The sequence below is a fragment of the Magnolia sinica genome, chromosome 4 (assembly GCF_029962835.1).
Source record: "Magnolia sinica isolate HGM2019 chromosome 4, MsV1, whole genome shotgun sequence".
NCBI classification, from domain to species: domain Eukaryota; kingdom Viridiplantae; phylum Streptophyta; class Magnoliopsida; order Magnoliales; family Magnoliaceae; genus Magnolia; species Magnolia sinica.
The window spans coordinates 103071153-103088195 of NC_080576.1; the positions used below are offsets into that span (position 1 = coordinate 103071153).

The following is a 17043-nucleotide window of genomic DNA, read 5'->3' on the forward strand; positions in this document are numbered from 1 at the left end:
CTCGAACCGCCACAGGGGAAACTCCCTTTTCACTCGCGTATGGCTCGGAAGCCGTCACTCCCGTTGAAATCGGATTACCTTCGGCTCGAATCACTTCGTTCAATGCGAAAGAAAATGAAGAACTCCTTACACTCGGGCTCGACCTTCTGGACGAACAAAGGGAAGTGGCGCGGCTGCGCACGGAGGCACGACAACGACAAGTGGCTCGGTTCTACAATACCCGAGTTAAGATCAGGAGGTTTCGAATGGGAGATATGGTTCTCCGAAAAGTATTTTCCAATACCAAGGAATTTGGATCGGGTACGTTGGGACCCAATTGGGAAGGACCCTATATCGTCTCGGGCACCATCCGACCAGGAACGTATCGGCTAGAAGATCTAAACGGACAATCATTGCCTCATCCTTGGAACGCTGAGCACCTCAAGATTTACTATCCTTAGCTCGGTACTCAATGTTTAAAGACTCTTAACTAAGAAAGATTAAAGCCAAGTCAAATGAATAAAACTAAGCGTTTTCTTTCATTCATCAACCACATGCGAGTACAACATGTGAATACATCAATTTAAAAAAAAAAAAAAACACAAGGGGCCCTGGTTACTGTCCTCCGGTAGGAACGGTACCCGAAGCATTCTCGCATGTACCGGCCTCATCCCCAGCAGTGACTTCAGCAGCGGTGTCCGGATTCTCGGATTTCGAGGCTCCTCCACCCTCGATTTCTGAGAGATCAAGGTCAGGAAAAGATTTCTTTATGTCTTTGACACATTCCAGAAATCCGCTTTGGAACAAGCGATCCCTCTCATCCTCGAACTCCACTGACTCAAGGAAAGCTTGGACGGCTTGGTCCCTAGCTTTCTCAACCTCCCGAGTCTTCTCGTTGGCCTGCTGAATATGCCCCGCCGCCTCAAGCTTAGCCCGAACTAAGTCATCTGCACAAGAAGCATGGACTGCGAGAACTCGTCGGTTCTCTTCTTCAGCTCTGGAAAGGAGAGCCAATACCCGAGTAACCTCGGCTTGCGTTTCATCAAGGGCTCTCCTGGAGAAAGCCGTCTCTGCTTTTGCGTCTTCGGCAGCTTTCCGGGCAAGGGCCGCCTCGCCTATCAGAACGCTGACCCGAGTTTCAGCATCCTCGCGTCGCCCTTCGGCTTCCGACAGAAGAGTCTGCAGCCGATGAGTCGAAGATAACTCTTTGCTGGCCTTAACCAAGCAGGGAGCGAGTTCAAAAAGCACCCTTGCTGCATGGCCGATGGTTTGCGATGAAGGAGCGTTGTAGAGACTGATGAACTCTTTTTCGCTCCCATGGGTTAAGGCCCAAGGAACCATCCCCGACACCACCTTCCGCAGGATGGACGGCCCTTCTTGGTTCGTTTCCTCCCCTCTGGAGGATGCAGTCCTCGTCTCTTCTTCCCCTCTGGAAGACGCAGCCCTAGTCTCTTCCTCCTGTCTCGGAACATCCGTCGCAACGTGTCCCGAGTCGGGTGCCGCCTGAGGTTCCGAGGCTGCGGGCACCGTCACTTTCACCCTTTCTTCCGGGTCAGAAATTACGACGACAGTAGGGCAGAAGAACTCGCAGGCTCCTTCTCCTTCCGCACCACTCTTTGTCTCTTCGGCGGCCGAGGCTCCGACAGAAGAACTGATCGCGGAGGAGCCTTTAACTTCGAAACCGCCCTAAGAGGAGGACGAGCTCCAGTCATTTTCGAGGGGGCCGATTCGGGAACAATCCTGAGATGGGGTCGAGCTTCGGGCAAATCTAAAAATAATAAAAAAAAAACCAAGTAAGTTAGGAAAAATTCAGAAGATACATGAAGATACATTTTCAATTACCTGTGACGGCCGAGTCTAGACCTGCGAGATGAAGACGCTCCGGCTGTAAGAGCATCTTCCAGGACCTATCTGCCGGATCCAACGTCCTCAACTCTTTGATCCGAGTCGAATCACTGGAGCCGAGCTTTTGCCGCTTCTTCGGAATATCTGCCAGACATAAGCCCGTCAGACTCAGAATATTACAAAAATAAAGAAGGGCAAGAGAGAAGACCCAAGTCACCTGCTCTCTGGAACGCCCGAGGAACACGAGCCTCGCTGGACCCGGACTCAGCCGACTCCCAGCGACCACATGCCCAAAACCAACGTTCTCTTCAATGTTTGTTGGAAGTGGGAGGGTCAGTTATTAGGGAGCCGCCTCCGCCCCGCCAAGCAGCGAAGATATAAAAGCCGGGGTAGTTCGGGTTCACGCGCACTTGGTATAAGTGGAGAAATTCGTCGACTGTTAGCGGTGGCTGTTCCATCTCAGCCCACAACACCGCACACCCGAATAAGTTCCTCCACCCATTCGGAACTATTTGCCCCGGGGCAATCTGAATACGAGATAAAACTCCCCGGACGATGGCCTGAAGGGGCAGACGCAAGCCGCATTGCATCGAGACTTGGTAGATCGCGACCGCCCCAGCAGGAGGATGATCCGGCAAGTCATTCGGACGGGGGAGATAAGTGATAACCGATTTGGGGATGTGATACCCGATTCGGATTCTGTCTAAATCTGCCTCAGTTAAAACTGAAGGAACCGGGCCGCTTAGATCATCCCCCGATCCTTCTCCTTCAGACTCGGCGTGTGCCGACTTATCAACAGGAACCGGCCCAGAGGTTCCCTCGGCAATCAATATTTCCTCTTCCTCCTCCTCTTCTTCCTCCACGCCCCTTGGAAAATTAGGCCTTCCCGGGCGGGTTATTAAAGACGACCCACCACGAGAAGGATCAATGGAAGCAGGGCGCTCCGCCGGAGCTTCAGTGACCCTCTTAGAAAGAAAAGCGGCATTCGCATCAACTGTTATCTCTGTCAGTAAGGAAGGCGATTCCGCAACATTCTAAAAACGTTGCGCTTCGCCTTCATCTCCGGAAACTCCCTCCTGGGGACTTCGAGAACCTCTAGCCTCCATTATCACTAAATAAAGAGGAAGGGGAGACTCACCGGAGGGAGGAAGAAAAACGGAAATGGCGAAAGGAGCCGCTGACAGTTAAGAAAGAGGAAAGGAAGAAGACGAAAGACCGAAAAAGCTCCAAAGGGAATGCAAAGCGGGAATGGCAGTAGAAGTTCAAAATGCGGGACCCCCACCATTTTATAAGATTGCCATGTGGCGGAAGCAATTAATGGGGAAATGATTCGACGCCTGCATCGACTCCCCCACTCGACACGTGGCGCACGTCGACTGATGACAATAATGCCCTTGCTACATATCCAACCCTCATTGGTGGGGTGAGCGATTTGACGGCTGTCGGTGCATTCGATGTCAGAAACTGAACCGTCTCCCGTCAAAGGCGACACAGAATGCATTAAATGACTACTTATTGTCTCGGACTAAGTTATGAACCGACTCAAAACTCGCTACTCCTAAGTGTCATATGAAACACACGGAGTAAGGGGGCTTACTGTTGGGGACAAAAGATACAGAGTTCGGAGACTCGGACTTAATGCCTCGGTTCGCCAAAGGATGTGTCAGATCCGAGGCATGGTTTACTAAACCGAGACAGAAGTTAAGTCGGTTCGGACGACACATCAGCAATCCGGGCATGCATCGGGCCGATCTTCTTATCAGATCAGTCAGCGCAAGATAAAGCCTCACCCCGAATATCTTGGGATAAGATCCCCGACCCCGAAGCTCACGGGATCGGATGAAGACTGGAGATAGGCACGATCCCATCTCCGTGATATCAGGAGAGGATCCCGCACACGATATCAGGAGGAGAATCCTCGTATGATTAAATGCTCCAGCAGCTATAAAAGAGGAACCTCCATCGTCTTGTGAGGTAGGTAAAAATTCTTTCTCAAAACCCCTCAATACATTTAGACCCAGAATCCGGGCCTGACTTTGGCATCGGAGGGTCCCCTGCTCAAGCCAGGGTCTCCTTTGTCCTCTTTCCGTGCAGGTATACGAAGGTCTAAGAGGACGAACCAGATTTTTGCATCAACACCTACCATAATATTTATTTGAAATCCAACCTATTTAAAAGTTTAAAAAAGACATGAAATAAAGGAAAACAAATATATTAGCTTGATCTAAAACTTTTACAGCCTTTAAAAGCTTTTAATGGTGGTTATCACTGACCCTACTATTTTCTATGCTGGGTCCACTGGAGCTTTGGATTTAACTCTTTTTTGGATATTGCCCTAAAATGATTTTTTCAAATGAATGGAAGGTGTGGATGCAAAGCATACATTATGATAGAGCCCATGGAACTTAGTTAGGTCACTTTAATACTGAGTCTCGCTGCTCAACCTACAAATAACTAATCGGTGCCCAAAAATGAACAGTATCCAATGCCCAATTGGGCTGTGATAATTGAACGTGCGTAGTTAAAATATTTATGAAGCCACAAAAGTTTTGAATCATGTTAAAATTTGTATTTTCAGTTCATTCCAGTGAGGATTGACATTAACGGGATGCATGGCATGTAAGCATTATTGTCAAACGGAAGAAAGTTTCAGCCGTAGTAATTTTCCTAACCACCTTTTCCTTTAGTGCAGCTCACTAGAGTCTTAAAGATGGACGGAGCAAAGTAAATTAGTAAAAAACATCACGAGGTCTCACCGAAGTCCACGGCGCAGGAATTTCCTGCGAAAGTCTTCCTCAGGAAATTCGCGTCCCGTCCCGTGGGGGGCGGTACGCAATCCGCGTCAAGGAATACGGAGTGTCTGACACGCTGTCCCACCCGACAGACATATGAATTCTTCACACGTGTGAAAGCGTCCTCGACCGAGGAAATAAACGTGTTGGAAAAGGTCCGGTGTACTATGAGTTGGAGACGGGCATATATGCGCAGCCCTTCCGGTCTTCTCTATCCTAAAAACAGATCTAAAGAGATATACTCGGGCGGTGTGATCAACGATACATGGGCTGTTAGAAACTACTGAGTATTGCTTACGTGGCATACGAATAATTCAAGATAAACCGCTCAAATTATAGATACCATGTTAGATGTATCTTGAACGAAAAATTTGTTGTTTTTATATTATTTAACTATTAGAGGGCTCGACACTCATTGGACGGTTAAAAATGAAAATATCCAATAATCTTATTTCAAAAAATCAAGGTCCACGAATCAGAGGACAGGATTGTTTAACCAATCTGACTTTTAGATTATAACTTATCTACAGTGAATTTCACAATTTAGATTTGAGTTAATATATTCTACGTGTACCATTTTAAAGTGCCTGTGTATCAAGCGTCATAGGCAGACAGAGTGGCAATAACTTCCGAAAAGGCTCCTAACGACGCGCTTCCTAAAATAAACTACGCGGTTGAATGCTCACGTTTGTCGATTGCACAAGTGACTATTTGAAGACTCTTTTTTTTTGATACTACGGTTGCGTATGACGCTTGATACTCGGGCAGCCAGAAATTGTACACGTGGACAACGAGGCTCAAATTAAACCAATTAAATTGTCTAAATCATTATATTCAAATCACTGTACCAAAATCAGATTGGTTGAATAATTGTATACTCTTGATTCGTGGACATTTGTTTTTGAATAAGATATTTTTATTTTAACAGTTTAAAAAAATATATTCTCCAAATGGATATTTAAAAAATAAAATAAGAGTAAATTTAGGTTAAACACATCTAAACTGTAGACCATAGTTTTGACGGTTCAAATTATAGTATTTGAATTTCACGTATGCAATATCTAAGTGAATTCTAAGTGCCTGCGTATCATCTATCAACATCCGGCAGAGTATCGAAGATTTTCTCTTTTCTTCTGTGATCCAACCGAGTAAAAAAGTTGGTTTTGCGTCTATCGCGTCTGAGATTCTAGCATGTGCCTCTACTTACTGGGGCCCACATGGTGAGATTTTTCGACGAATCAAACCGTGAATTCTTTTATTTACCACTATACATAGCTATTATCCCATTATCACTTTGCAGGAATGATTGTATCCTTTTATTTTTTATAGTTTAATTTGACCCATTGAAAAAATTCAATTAATGACTTTAAGTTCTTCTAAAGGTAATTACAGTAGAATCATCCGTTCAGAATAATTTTCACTTGGTTTCTCTTAAATAAAAAATATGGACGGTTCCGATCTTGGATATTTCACCATTTGGACCCCAGTGGGTGGCGACGAACAGTTTTTTCCATGTGGTGACAGACGCAAAATCAACTCTCAATTAGGGTCGGAAACGGATTGGCTACTCCCCCTGCCACCAGCCAATGGCTGGTGGTCGGTGCTATGTGGGCCCCACCATGATGTATGTGTTTCATCCATGCCGTCCATATATTTTTACATATCATTTTATGATATGAGACCAACAATGAGATATATCCTAATCTCAAGTGGACCACATTATAGGAAACAGTGTTGAATGAGTGTCGACCATTAAAAACATTTTGGGGGCCATAAAAGTTTTGTATCAATCTGATATTTGTTTTTTTTCCCTTAATCTGAGCCTGCATGACCTAATCAACAGATTGGATGTCAAATAAATAGTACAGTGGGCCTTAGGACGATTTTAATGGTGGATATCCAATCACTATTGTTCCTGTGGTGTGGTCCACCTGAGATTTATATCCCTCTAAATTTTGGGATAAGGCTTAAAATGATCTTTAAAAATGGATGAATGGAATGAATGAAACATATACATCATTTGGGTTCCCACAAAGCACCGACCACCAGCCACCAGCCCGGTAGCTGGGGGAGTAGCCAATCCGTTCCGCGGACGCGGATTTCCTGCGAAAGGCTTTCGCGGGAATTCCTGCCAAGGATGCTGGGCCGCCACCATGTTTTTGGGAAATATACTCCGTTCATCCGTTTTGCAAGATAATTTCAGGATAAGAAACAAAAAATGAGCTGGATCCAAGACTCAAGTGGGCCACACGAGAGGAAACAGTAGGGATTCAGTGAGAACCGTTGAAACATTCCTATGACCATAAAAGCTTTGTTTCAGGTTAAATTATTTGTATTTTCACTTCATCCCTGTGTTAATGACCTTATAAACGGTTTGGATGGCATATAAACATCAAGGTGGAGCCCAAGAAGGTTTCAACAGTAGTATTTCTTTTCCCAAATTTTCCTCTCGTGTGGCCCTTACCAAAGTGAGCTCGCCAAACGGACGAACAGAGTATATTTCTCAAAAACATGGTGGTGGGCCCCACCCAGCATCCTTGCGCAAGAATTTCCTGCGAAATCCGCGTCCGGTCACCCCACCGACGTACCTTCCTCGAAAGCAATTCCCTCTATTTAAGCGGAGATTTTGAACATTTTGTCTACGTCCTCTCTCTCTCTTTCCCACTACTCTTCTTCTCTTTAATAACAGAAGAATCCCTCTCTCTCTCTCTCTCTCTCTCTCTCTCTCTCTCTCTCGCTTTACCACTACTCTTCTTCTCTTTAATAACAGAAGAATCCCTTTCTTTTGTGGTGTTTTTCATTTTAATGGTAGGTTTTTAACGTTTGTTGCCATCATACCCGTGTCTTTGTTTTCTATGGATTGATGGTATTTGCTCACACGTGTTCTCTCTTTTTCTCTGATTTTTTGTTTTTGGGAATTTTTAAATAGGCCCAAGATCTTGAGAATGTGACATATGAAGAGGTTAGCTTATTAGATTTATTATTATTAAATTCATGGGTTGTCTTCTTTATTTATAATTTTAAGGTTATTGATGAATTGGAATTTGGTATAGGAATTCATATCGAATCCTCGTGGATTGAAGCTTTTCACATGTCGATGGACGCCGATTCAAGACCCAAAGGCATTGATCTTTCTATGCCATGGTATTCATCATAACTACCATCCACACGTAAAAAATATTCAATTTGTTTTTATTATTATTCTAATTTTCCTTTATTTTTTGAATTTTTGTTCTTGGTGTTTGCTAGGATACGGCATGGAGTGCAGCATATCAATGAAAGGTGAATGTCCAAAAAAAAAAAAAAGGAACTTAATTTAGAGCATGGATTTTAAATGGGTATTTGTGCATTTGATTCAGGCACTGGAATCCGACTCGCGAAAGCTGGTTTTGCGGTGTATGGTATTGATTACGAAGGCCATGGAAAATCATCGGGCTTGGAAGGTTACGTCCCAAGCTTTGATGATCTTGTCAATGACTGCTCTGATTATTTCACAAGCGTCTGTGGTACATACAATCTCCCTCTTCATTTCTTGCATGGTCTTTGATTTTTCTCTATTTCTCATTAAAAAGAATATTTTTATCATTTTCAGAGAAAAAAGAGAATAAAAAGAAGTTGAAATATCTACTAGGAGAGTCGATGGGAGGAGCGGTTGCACTTCTCCTACACCGAAAAAAGCCTAAGTATTGGGACGGTGCCGTTTTGGTTGCACCCATGTGCAAGGTCAGTTCAATGCTATTTCCGTGTTGGTTGTTAATGGGATGAAGTGAAATTACAAAATAAATAAATAAATAAAAGCCGGAAACAAAGCTTTTATGGCCACAAGAATGTTTCAACGGTTCTAAATGGATGAACGGCTAGATTTCTCGCAAACATGGCAGTGGGCCCACCCAACATCCGCATCCTGCGGAAACAGCCTTGGTTCAGTGGGGCCTGTCATTTTGTGTATGTAAATCCAATCGGTTCATCGGGTTAGAATCCTTATTTGAACCGAACATACAAAATATCAGCCTGATAAGAACTCATATAGTCCATGTTGGCACCTGATTAACGGGCCTGATGGAAGATACACACCATGTTGGCACCATACAAAATCCTACGGTTGGGATCACATCCCAGTTGTTCCTTACGGATGTGGCCTGCCTGAGTTGTGAATGTGTCTGATTTTCCACATATCCTAAAATTAAGAATAGTACCTGATGGATGGATCGGATTTTATATATAGAAATGGTGGGCCTCACTGAGCCTGGGTGTTTTACGCGGTCCCATCAAATACCGGGGTTGGTAGAGTCAGTTTTGGGGGTTGGAATATCACTTTTTCATTTCAAGCAACTTCGAATATCCATATCTTATCACCTTGAATTGAATATTGTGTGGAGTCTATGACCGAGTTTTCTTTTTATTATTACGACAGGTTTCTAATTCCACACGCGTGAGCAGTCAAGCACATTCACACCTAGCTACACGTGCCAATCAAATCACACGTGTGTTAGATCAGAGCTTTCTATCTGGGTTGGAACTAATGGCCAAATCTTCTGTCCAAAAATAACAAGCAGTTTCCTGATCAGAGAACCACAATGTACAAAGTAAATAAACTGCTAAAACTTCTTCTAGCCGTTTATTTGTCTTGAATGCTGTGGTCCATCTCAGATGCTAAATAGCCTCATATTAACCCTAAAACGATCTACACAGAGTGGCCCACCAGATGAAAGGCTTGGATCTTGTAAAATACCATACTGACACGTGTACTGCCTGTAGAATTAGCAAACACTTTCTCCTCAGTCAAATCTCTCTTTGCAAAGGAGAGATTTCTAACGCGTATTCCGAAATGTTTTTTTTTTTTTTTTTTTTTTCAGATTGCTGACGAATTGAAGCCTCATCCTATTGTAATCAACATCTTGAATAAGCTCTGTAGGATTATTCCAACATGGAAAATCATTCCAACTCAAGACATCATAGACATTGCTTTTAAGGAGCCTCAAGTGAGAGAGGAGGTAAATCACATTCATACCTAAACTGCAATTAGATTTTTTAAATTATTTTTTATGGGTCTTTTCCTGCCCCTTTCTAATTTAAATTATTTAATTAAAATACCTTTATATATATTAAATGTGAATTTTTTATTCTTACAAATTTACAATTAGTGTTTTTTTTTTTTTTTAAAAAGCAAAGAATTTTAAATATTAAAAAAATTTAACATTTTGGAAATTGAAACATGTAACTTTTATATCATAAAAGGTTAAGATTTTACCGGCAAGCTGCAAAGGCTTCTATTTTTCCTATAAAAGACCCTCTCCCAATGAGGTTTTATTGTAGTATGGTGTCACCCCATGATTATATGGAAAAGTGGTTGGATTTGTACCCTAAGTTGTAAACTTAGATTGAACTGAACCGTTCATGTTCTCAATATTATTATACAGAAGCTATATTCTTATAATCGTGTTTTATTGACTATCCTAATTTTTTAATAGGAGCAATTGAATGCTTACTTTCATATGCAATCACTTGTTCCACAAATGTTTCTTAGCGGTCTTCCATATATATCATAGAATCTAGAACATCAACGGTTCAGATCATGGTTTATAATGCATTCCGAGGTTAAAACCAGCCACCATCCTATGCATCAGTCCCAAAGATAGGGATCCACTGAGGTTGGTGGATACTTGACTGTGGGGCCCACTATGATGTATGTGTATTGTATTTATACAGTTCATCTATTTTGCCAACTCATTTTTAACTTTTTAAGGGCTAAAAAAGTTTTAGATCAAGCTCATATTTGTGTAGTCCCTCCATCCACGCGGACTTAGAAAATAAAGATCATGGTAGCCATCAAGAAGTTTTTAACGGTGGCCATTTACTAATATTCCTATAGTGTAGTCCACCTTATATTTGAATATGCATCTTTTTGGGCCTCATCCCCTAAAATTGGGATTGCATAGATACAAAACACATACATCACGGTGGGCTCCACAGCCAGGATCCCCATATATAGTCATCACTCCTTTATTCTATCCTTTTCTAATTTGTTTTTTCTATTAAAATATCTGTTGAATCTTGATCGATTGATTGGCCTATTTCAATTTATAAAGTGACAAAACTGCACTCTTAGAACGGTGGGCTCCACAGTCAGGATCCCCATATATAATCATCACTCCTTTATTCTATCCTCTTCTAATTTGTTTTTTCTATTAAAATATCTGTTGAATCTTGATCGATTGATTGGATTTTTCAATTTATAAAGTGACAAAACTGCACTCTTAGAATGTATTTTGGCTCCACATATAAGGCCGAGCCCTACACGTGCCTGTGGGGCCCAATTCGCTTCCTGCCGTTCACGTCTCTCACTACAACACGCCTTCTCCACGTTGGGAAGATGAGAAGTTCTATCCTTTTAATTTATTAAAAAAGAAACTTTAATATGCCAGTGTAATAAGTTACAACTACTTGTAAATTAGTTAGATATTGCTTATGTGGCATACAAGTGATTCAAATTAAACCGTCCAATTTAAGTATACTAGTTTAGATGTACCATGAACAAAAAAAATACACTTATTTAATAATCTAACCATCAGATTAGCAGACATTTATTGGACAACGAAGGATAACCAAATGTTTTATTTCAACAAACAACTGTCCACAAATAAGAGGTTAGAATTATGCAAGCAATCTTGTTTTTGGATGTGGGTTCCACAATTCAGATGGTTTAGTTTGAATTAACGCATGTCTAATGAATAATATTTAAGTATATGTGTATCAAGTATAAGCAGCAAGAGGATTATCCATGGACTTCCCTTTATTGAATACCGCAATCCTGTCCAATCAGAAGTATATAACTCCTGTTTTACGCAACTCCACGAATGAAACACAGCTACGTTGGGCCAACCATGTTGTATGTTTTCACTCCGTCTATCATGTGAAAACCCTTATATGGACCGTACATAAGAAAGATTAGCCCCTATAGAAATCTCAGGTGGGCCATTAGAATAAGAACAACGTAAAATTGTTCATAAAACCTGTACGTTCGTTAGTTTAGGCTGATATTTGTATCTTACCTTCATCCTTCGTAGGCACAACTGATGAACGGATTTGATGAAAAATTCATTCCATGGTAGACCCAAATAAAAATACTTGTTTTGTGTAACATCCCCACTGTTTCCTGTGGTGTGGCCCACCTATGTTTCTAACGTGGCTGATTTTTTTTCCTAGGAACTAAAATTGATAAGATAACCTAATGGATAGAGTGGATTTTACACAGACAACATGGTAGGCCCCATTTCAAAAAACCATCCTCAATCAACAGATAATTTGTCCGGCCCAATTCAGGCAAGGGCCCAGATGTGCGGCCGAAGATATGGGCCCACTGGCATATCGCCAATTTCTTTATTTGTGGGGCCTACCATGTAAAACCAGCCCAGAACACATCATATGTACCGTCTACTTCATATATAACAATATATGAACCGTCTTGCGGGCCGGTAGGTCTGCCAACGAATTGGGGCCCAGCTGGCGATCTAACTCTAAGTGGGCCCCACCTTTAAAATGGCTATTGACCAAAGGAGTGATTATATAGAGTGTAGGGGGGTTTTAATAAGATATTAGACAGTTTTCCGTTTTTTGTAATTTGTTATTTTTAATAAGATATTAGACAGTTTTCCGTTTTTTGTAATTTGTTATTTTTATGAAATTGCAGGTTAGATCCAATCCATATTGCTACAAGGGAAGGCCGCGCTTGAAAACAGGAAATCAGCTTCTCATGGCCAGCTTAGAGATAGAAAAGAATCTGGACCAGGTAATTGCTCTTTTCTTACATGGGGCCACCTTTGTTCGACCGTTTATTTGGTGGACCGCAGTGATGGATGGGCTATATATGCATTTATCTCATCGTAGGAAGATGATCTGGCAGGATAATTAATTTTAAAAGGCAAACGTACGGTTGAGATGCAACCAGTAAAGTTACATTAAGTGGGAATTTATGAATGTCCAACGGTGCAGAGCATGGCCCACCAGATGAATGGCGTCCAAGTTCCAATTCCATGTAGGCCCGCGGACTACCAAACCAGTCCTTTGCTATTTTTAGTCCTTTGCTATTTTTATAGATCAATTGTTATAGGTTTGCTAATTCCACAAGCGTGTGTATCCCTGCCCATCCGTAGGTGTGAGAGATCTGAGCTTTCCAAACTGTTGGAAATGATACCTAGCGATCTGCTGCCTTGAAATCAGGTATTCTTACTCCACACGTGTGCCACAATGTATACAGTAAATTGACGGCTATGACAATTTGCTGTAAGCGTCTATCTGTTTGGTGATCCACGGAAGATATTATCAAGCACATGCTTTATACATCGGCACGTGTGATTGCGTGTGGGTGGCAGGGTACAGGCGCGCGTGGGATTATCAAACATCATACCCGCAAAGACCTCAACAGAGGGCATTGTGGTAATTGTCCATCATGGGTATTTTCGTCCACTTGAAAAGTTCAAGACGCCTTACGTCTCAAGGATCCTTGCTCCTGTACGCATGCGTGCAAAATACGCACGAGTGCATGAGACGAATGTGCATGATTGCACGAGTCCGAACCGCACGGAAGGCTCTCTCTCTTGCCTTTTTTGCCGCGTTAGCGTACCTCACGGGCCAAGAACAACATGGGTTGAACTTTCATAAGATCCAAACCGTCCATTATCTACGATGCTTCATGTTCACTCTGTCGTCCAAAAATCATAACCATCCATAACTCAGTTAGGCCACACCCTAGGAAAAAGTTGGGATGGGACACAACCATTGGTTTTGTGTGGGGCCCACTGTCGTATTTATATGCCATTTGATCTATTTACATGATGTGCCTTGATGAAATAGTCAGCCAAAAATCAGAGTATTCGTGGGCCATAACAGGTGAAGTTAAAGTGTTTTAGATGTAACTTCATGGGTGGCCCACCTGTGTGTTGAATCACCCTGAATTTTGCAATCAACAAAAAAAAATAAGAGATCATCCGATGGACGGTGTGGATTTGACCTACCCTAAATCATTTTCCTCACGCTTTAGCACGTACGCAAGAGTATTTATTATATATGTGAAATTGAAGCGTACGGTACATTATACCGGACGTGTGCGCACGACACTCAACGCTTAAAGTAGCAAATTGCGTTTACGTGTTATGAGTGTTGAGGCCGTTGCGTTGGGACTTTCTTATCCTGCACTTATGGCATATATTGATGTATTATTTCTTCAAGAGGGGCCCCTGTTTCAATGATCCACACCGTTGGTATGATGGTCTCATAGTAATAGATGATGCTATGGAAATCTCATTGATGGAATAAACATGACTCATCCATGGTCGGCTTGGAAATAGACTATAAAGATGGTAAATACAATGACGGTCCACAACTGTCAAAATGCCAAAAATAAATGTGGCATGGTTTCGAATCTGGGAGGCATGTTTCTCCATATCAATGGTCAGGAATGCCAAACCATAGGCCCCACCTGTACAAATTCGAAAACTCTTATGCTGTTATTTATATCATTGGATCAATATAGAATAATTCTTTTGGTCCTATGATGACATGAATGGTTCTGATGATTGATCTAGGCCGTTCTTTTGTACAATTACAGGTATCATTGCCGTTTATCATCGTTCACGGTGGGGATGATACTGTAACAGATCCATCAGTGAGCAAATTGCTCTACGAATCTGCAGCGAGCACTGATAAGACGTTTAAGCTATATCCGGGCATGTGGCATGCACTCACGTCCGGCGAACCGCTGGAAAACATTGAGCTTGTGTTCTCGGACATCATTGGATGGTTGGATGAAAGAACGATAGGTGGAAATTCAAATTCCGAGAGGGACCGGAAAGCTCAGCATGATTATCAGTTCCTACATTCGCAGGGCGAGAAGACGATTGTCGTGGCGTAAGATAATTGGCGATGATGGAAGAAGATTGCTAGTTTGGTAGACCATTTGATGATGTGGGGCCCACATAAATGTCCCAACCCATAGCTTGGAGTGGTTGCATATAAGTGAAAGAGGAGTGGTCCATGGTTTATAATAGTTCTGTGAATAAATTAAAGTGTTTGTCTTATAGCTTATATTTTTAAATTGAGAAAATATATAGTACTTCTCTATCCTTGATCGGTGCACTTTAATAAAGGATATGGACCATCCAATCAGTGAGCTATGTCTTGGACGACCTATAAGCCCTAAAATTGCAGTGACTTCCAACTTCATAACCATCTATTTTTGGAAGGAAAATGAAGGTGCATAACAAAGGTCCAAAATGAATCTAGAGATTGAGTGGTTAGAGAGCCAATCCATCCAATACTAACGATTGGCCATCCATTATGTGGCCTGCAAAATCCGTTGGTTAAGATACTTCAGGTGCTGGGCCATCCATGAGGCAACATATCGGGGGCCAAACCCCACCCCCCTAAATAATAATAATAATAATAATAATAATAATAATAATTAAAAATAAAAAATATCCTGCCCTAATAGGCTAATTTGGCCATGGTCCATTCATGATAGTAGCCACCGAATGGATTGCAAGGATCATATGAATATGAATTTTTGTGGCCCCATGTTGTAACACATGCCTGAGCCTAACTTGAACTCATAATAGTCTCTTTAAATATGGGCCAGTCCTCTCAGTCTGCAGCGTGAAAACTATCTAGTAATAATTCAGTTGGAAATATGATTTTCTCCATGTCATTGATAAAGCTATTATGTGTCTATTTTCTCGATGTCTTTGACGGGGCAATTTTTTTTATTTTTATTGTTTAACAATTAGAGCTTGAAGTACTTATAAAGGGCATTCGGTTCTAGGGCATTCTAATGAATTTTTAGTGTAATAAAAGCTTATGTAATTTCATGATCATATCTCTCATTCCAAGCCTTTTGATCTATGAGATTTAGGTTATATTCTTTATAACTTATTACTTAAAAGAGATTCCATCCTCATTAACGAAAACAAACCTCTTATACATTTTATTTTAGAGATTAAACTTCAACCAATAGTTAAATCCTTCTCTAAACCCTCTAAAACACTAATTTAGATAAATCTATTAGGCATTACAACTTTCCAATAGTTGTAAAAGATTCTACCCAATCTCTTATTACTTTAGTCACTTTAAAGGAGTACTGCATATAAGGTGATTGATCTTGGAGTCAATGTATTGACAATGCATCGGCATCATGATAGGGGAAGCAAAGAGAAACTGATTGATTCAGGAAAAAGTATCAATCAAACAACCCAAGATGATACATTAACGAGGTTCAATCTAGCAAATAAGTTGTCATTTAGAGAGTTTGTATACTCTCTTTCATTGTGTAGGATTCAGGGTAAGAGTTTGTGATCTAGATTTGAATAGATTTTTGCATAAGACTTAGGCTCTTGTGTCGAATTTACCGGATATAGGTGCGTGCGTGTTAGCACTACCAAAAAAGGGTTTAACAATATGGATAAAAGTCTTAGTTAAAATCCTTTGGCTACGGTTATAATCTGTAGCAGGACCGTAGCCATTGGCAGTATACCTGTTGCTTCAAAAGAAAAACCTACGGACTTAATTCGTAACTATAGATGAAAAATATAGATATTCCAGATTGGATCCATAGCTATATATTCCGTAGCAAAATGTTGATATGCCTACAGATAGTATTTGTAAGTAAAATTAGACAAAAATTCATAGCAATATATGCTAAAGCTAGCAATATTTACCGTTTTCAGTGATAGGACTACGGCCAATATCCATAGCCACTGTCTACGTATATAAAAATAAATAAATTATATTAATAGTGCCTGTTACCAATATTGCTAGTACGTGCCCTGATTGATACGACATCGATCCACAAAGCTTCACAAGGTTGGGAGATACCTGAATCGTGTGGCCCTGTGGCCCACTTCACAAGATTGACCCATGGTGAAGAAAAACACATGCTGCCATGCCTAAATAGCAATCATATTGATGTCGTGTGTATAAATAAGCATGCATGTAATAGAAACAGCCTCATGTCTAAGAAAATCCATGTTTACCTTAGCAAACTTAAATTTCACCCATTACACATTAATAGCCTCCGTATCCTCTCACCTAAACCAATGGCTATAAACAAGCCCTTTAGGTATGCATCCTTGGTGAGGTCACTGCATGTCCTTTAGCTCCTGATCTCGATCTGCATAAGGCAGATGTAAATCACAAAATATAAACCACCTGAATTTCGCAATTCTGAAAAGACATGAAATTCACTCAAATTTTGAATAGGAATTTAGTAATTTTTCCTAAACATTAAAGAAAAGAATAGAAAAGAATGTGAACGCTAGCATTTTTCTATACGAATTATGTCCAGATGGAAATATACATGATGTAACAAGGCGATGAAGCAAAAACAAGACGTAGAATATTTCACACAATTCATAGGTAATGCAAACCACTTGCCTTA

The 17043-nt window shown here is 41.3% G+C and overlaps 1 protein-coding gene across 4 annotated transcripts in view; it reads left to right on the forward strand.

The window, feature by feature from the left end:
• The first annotated feature begins 7316 nt into the window (after positions 1–7316).
• LOC131243571 (caffeoylshikimate esterase-like) overlaps positions 7317–17043 on the forward strand; it is a 39027-nt gene continuing 29300 nt past the window's right edge. The window contains exons 1-9 of one of the 4 annotated variants that reach the window (XM_058243027.1): positions 7317–7424; positions 7546–7578; positions 7670–7760; positions 7866–7898; positions 7976–8122; positions 8209–8339; positions 9473–9610; positions 12307–12405; positions 14224–14737. In XM_058243027.1, the coding sequence (XP_058099010.1) occupies positions 7422–7424; positions 7546–7578; positions 7670–7760; positions 7866–7898; positions 7976–8122; positions 8209–8339; positions 9473–9610; positions 12307–12405; positions 14224–14526 (978 nt within the window). In that variant the 5' untranslated portion in view covers positions 7317–7421 and the 3' untranslated portion in view covers positions 14527–14737. Of the gene's footprint in view, positions 7425–7545; positions 7579–7669; positions 7761–7865; positions 7899–7975; positions 8123–8208; positions 8340–9472; positions 9611–12306; positions 12471–12518; positions 12561–14223; positions 14738–17043 lie in introns of those variants that run through there. The other 3 variants (XM_058243030.1, XM_058243028.1, XM_058243029.1) reach the window with 3 other exon arrangements.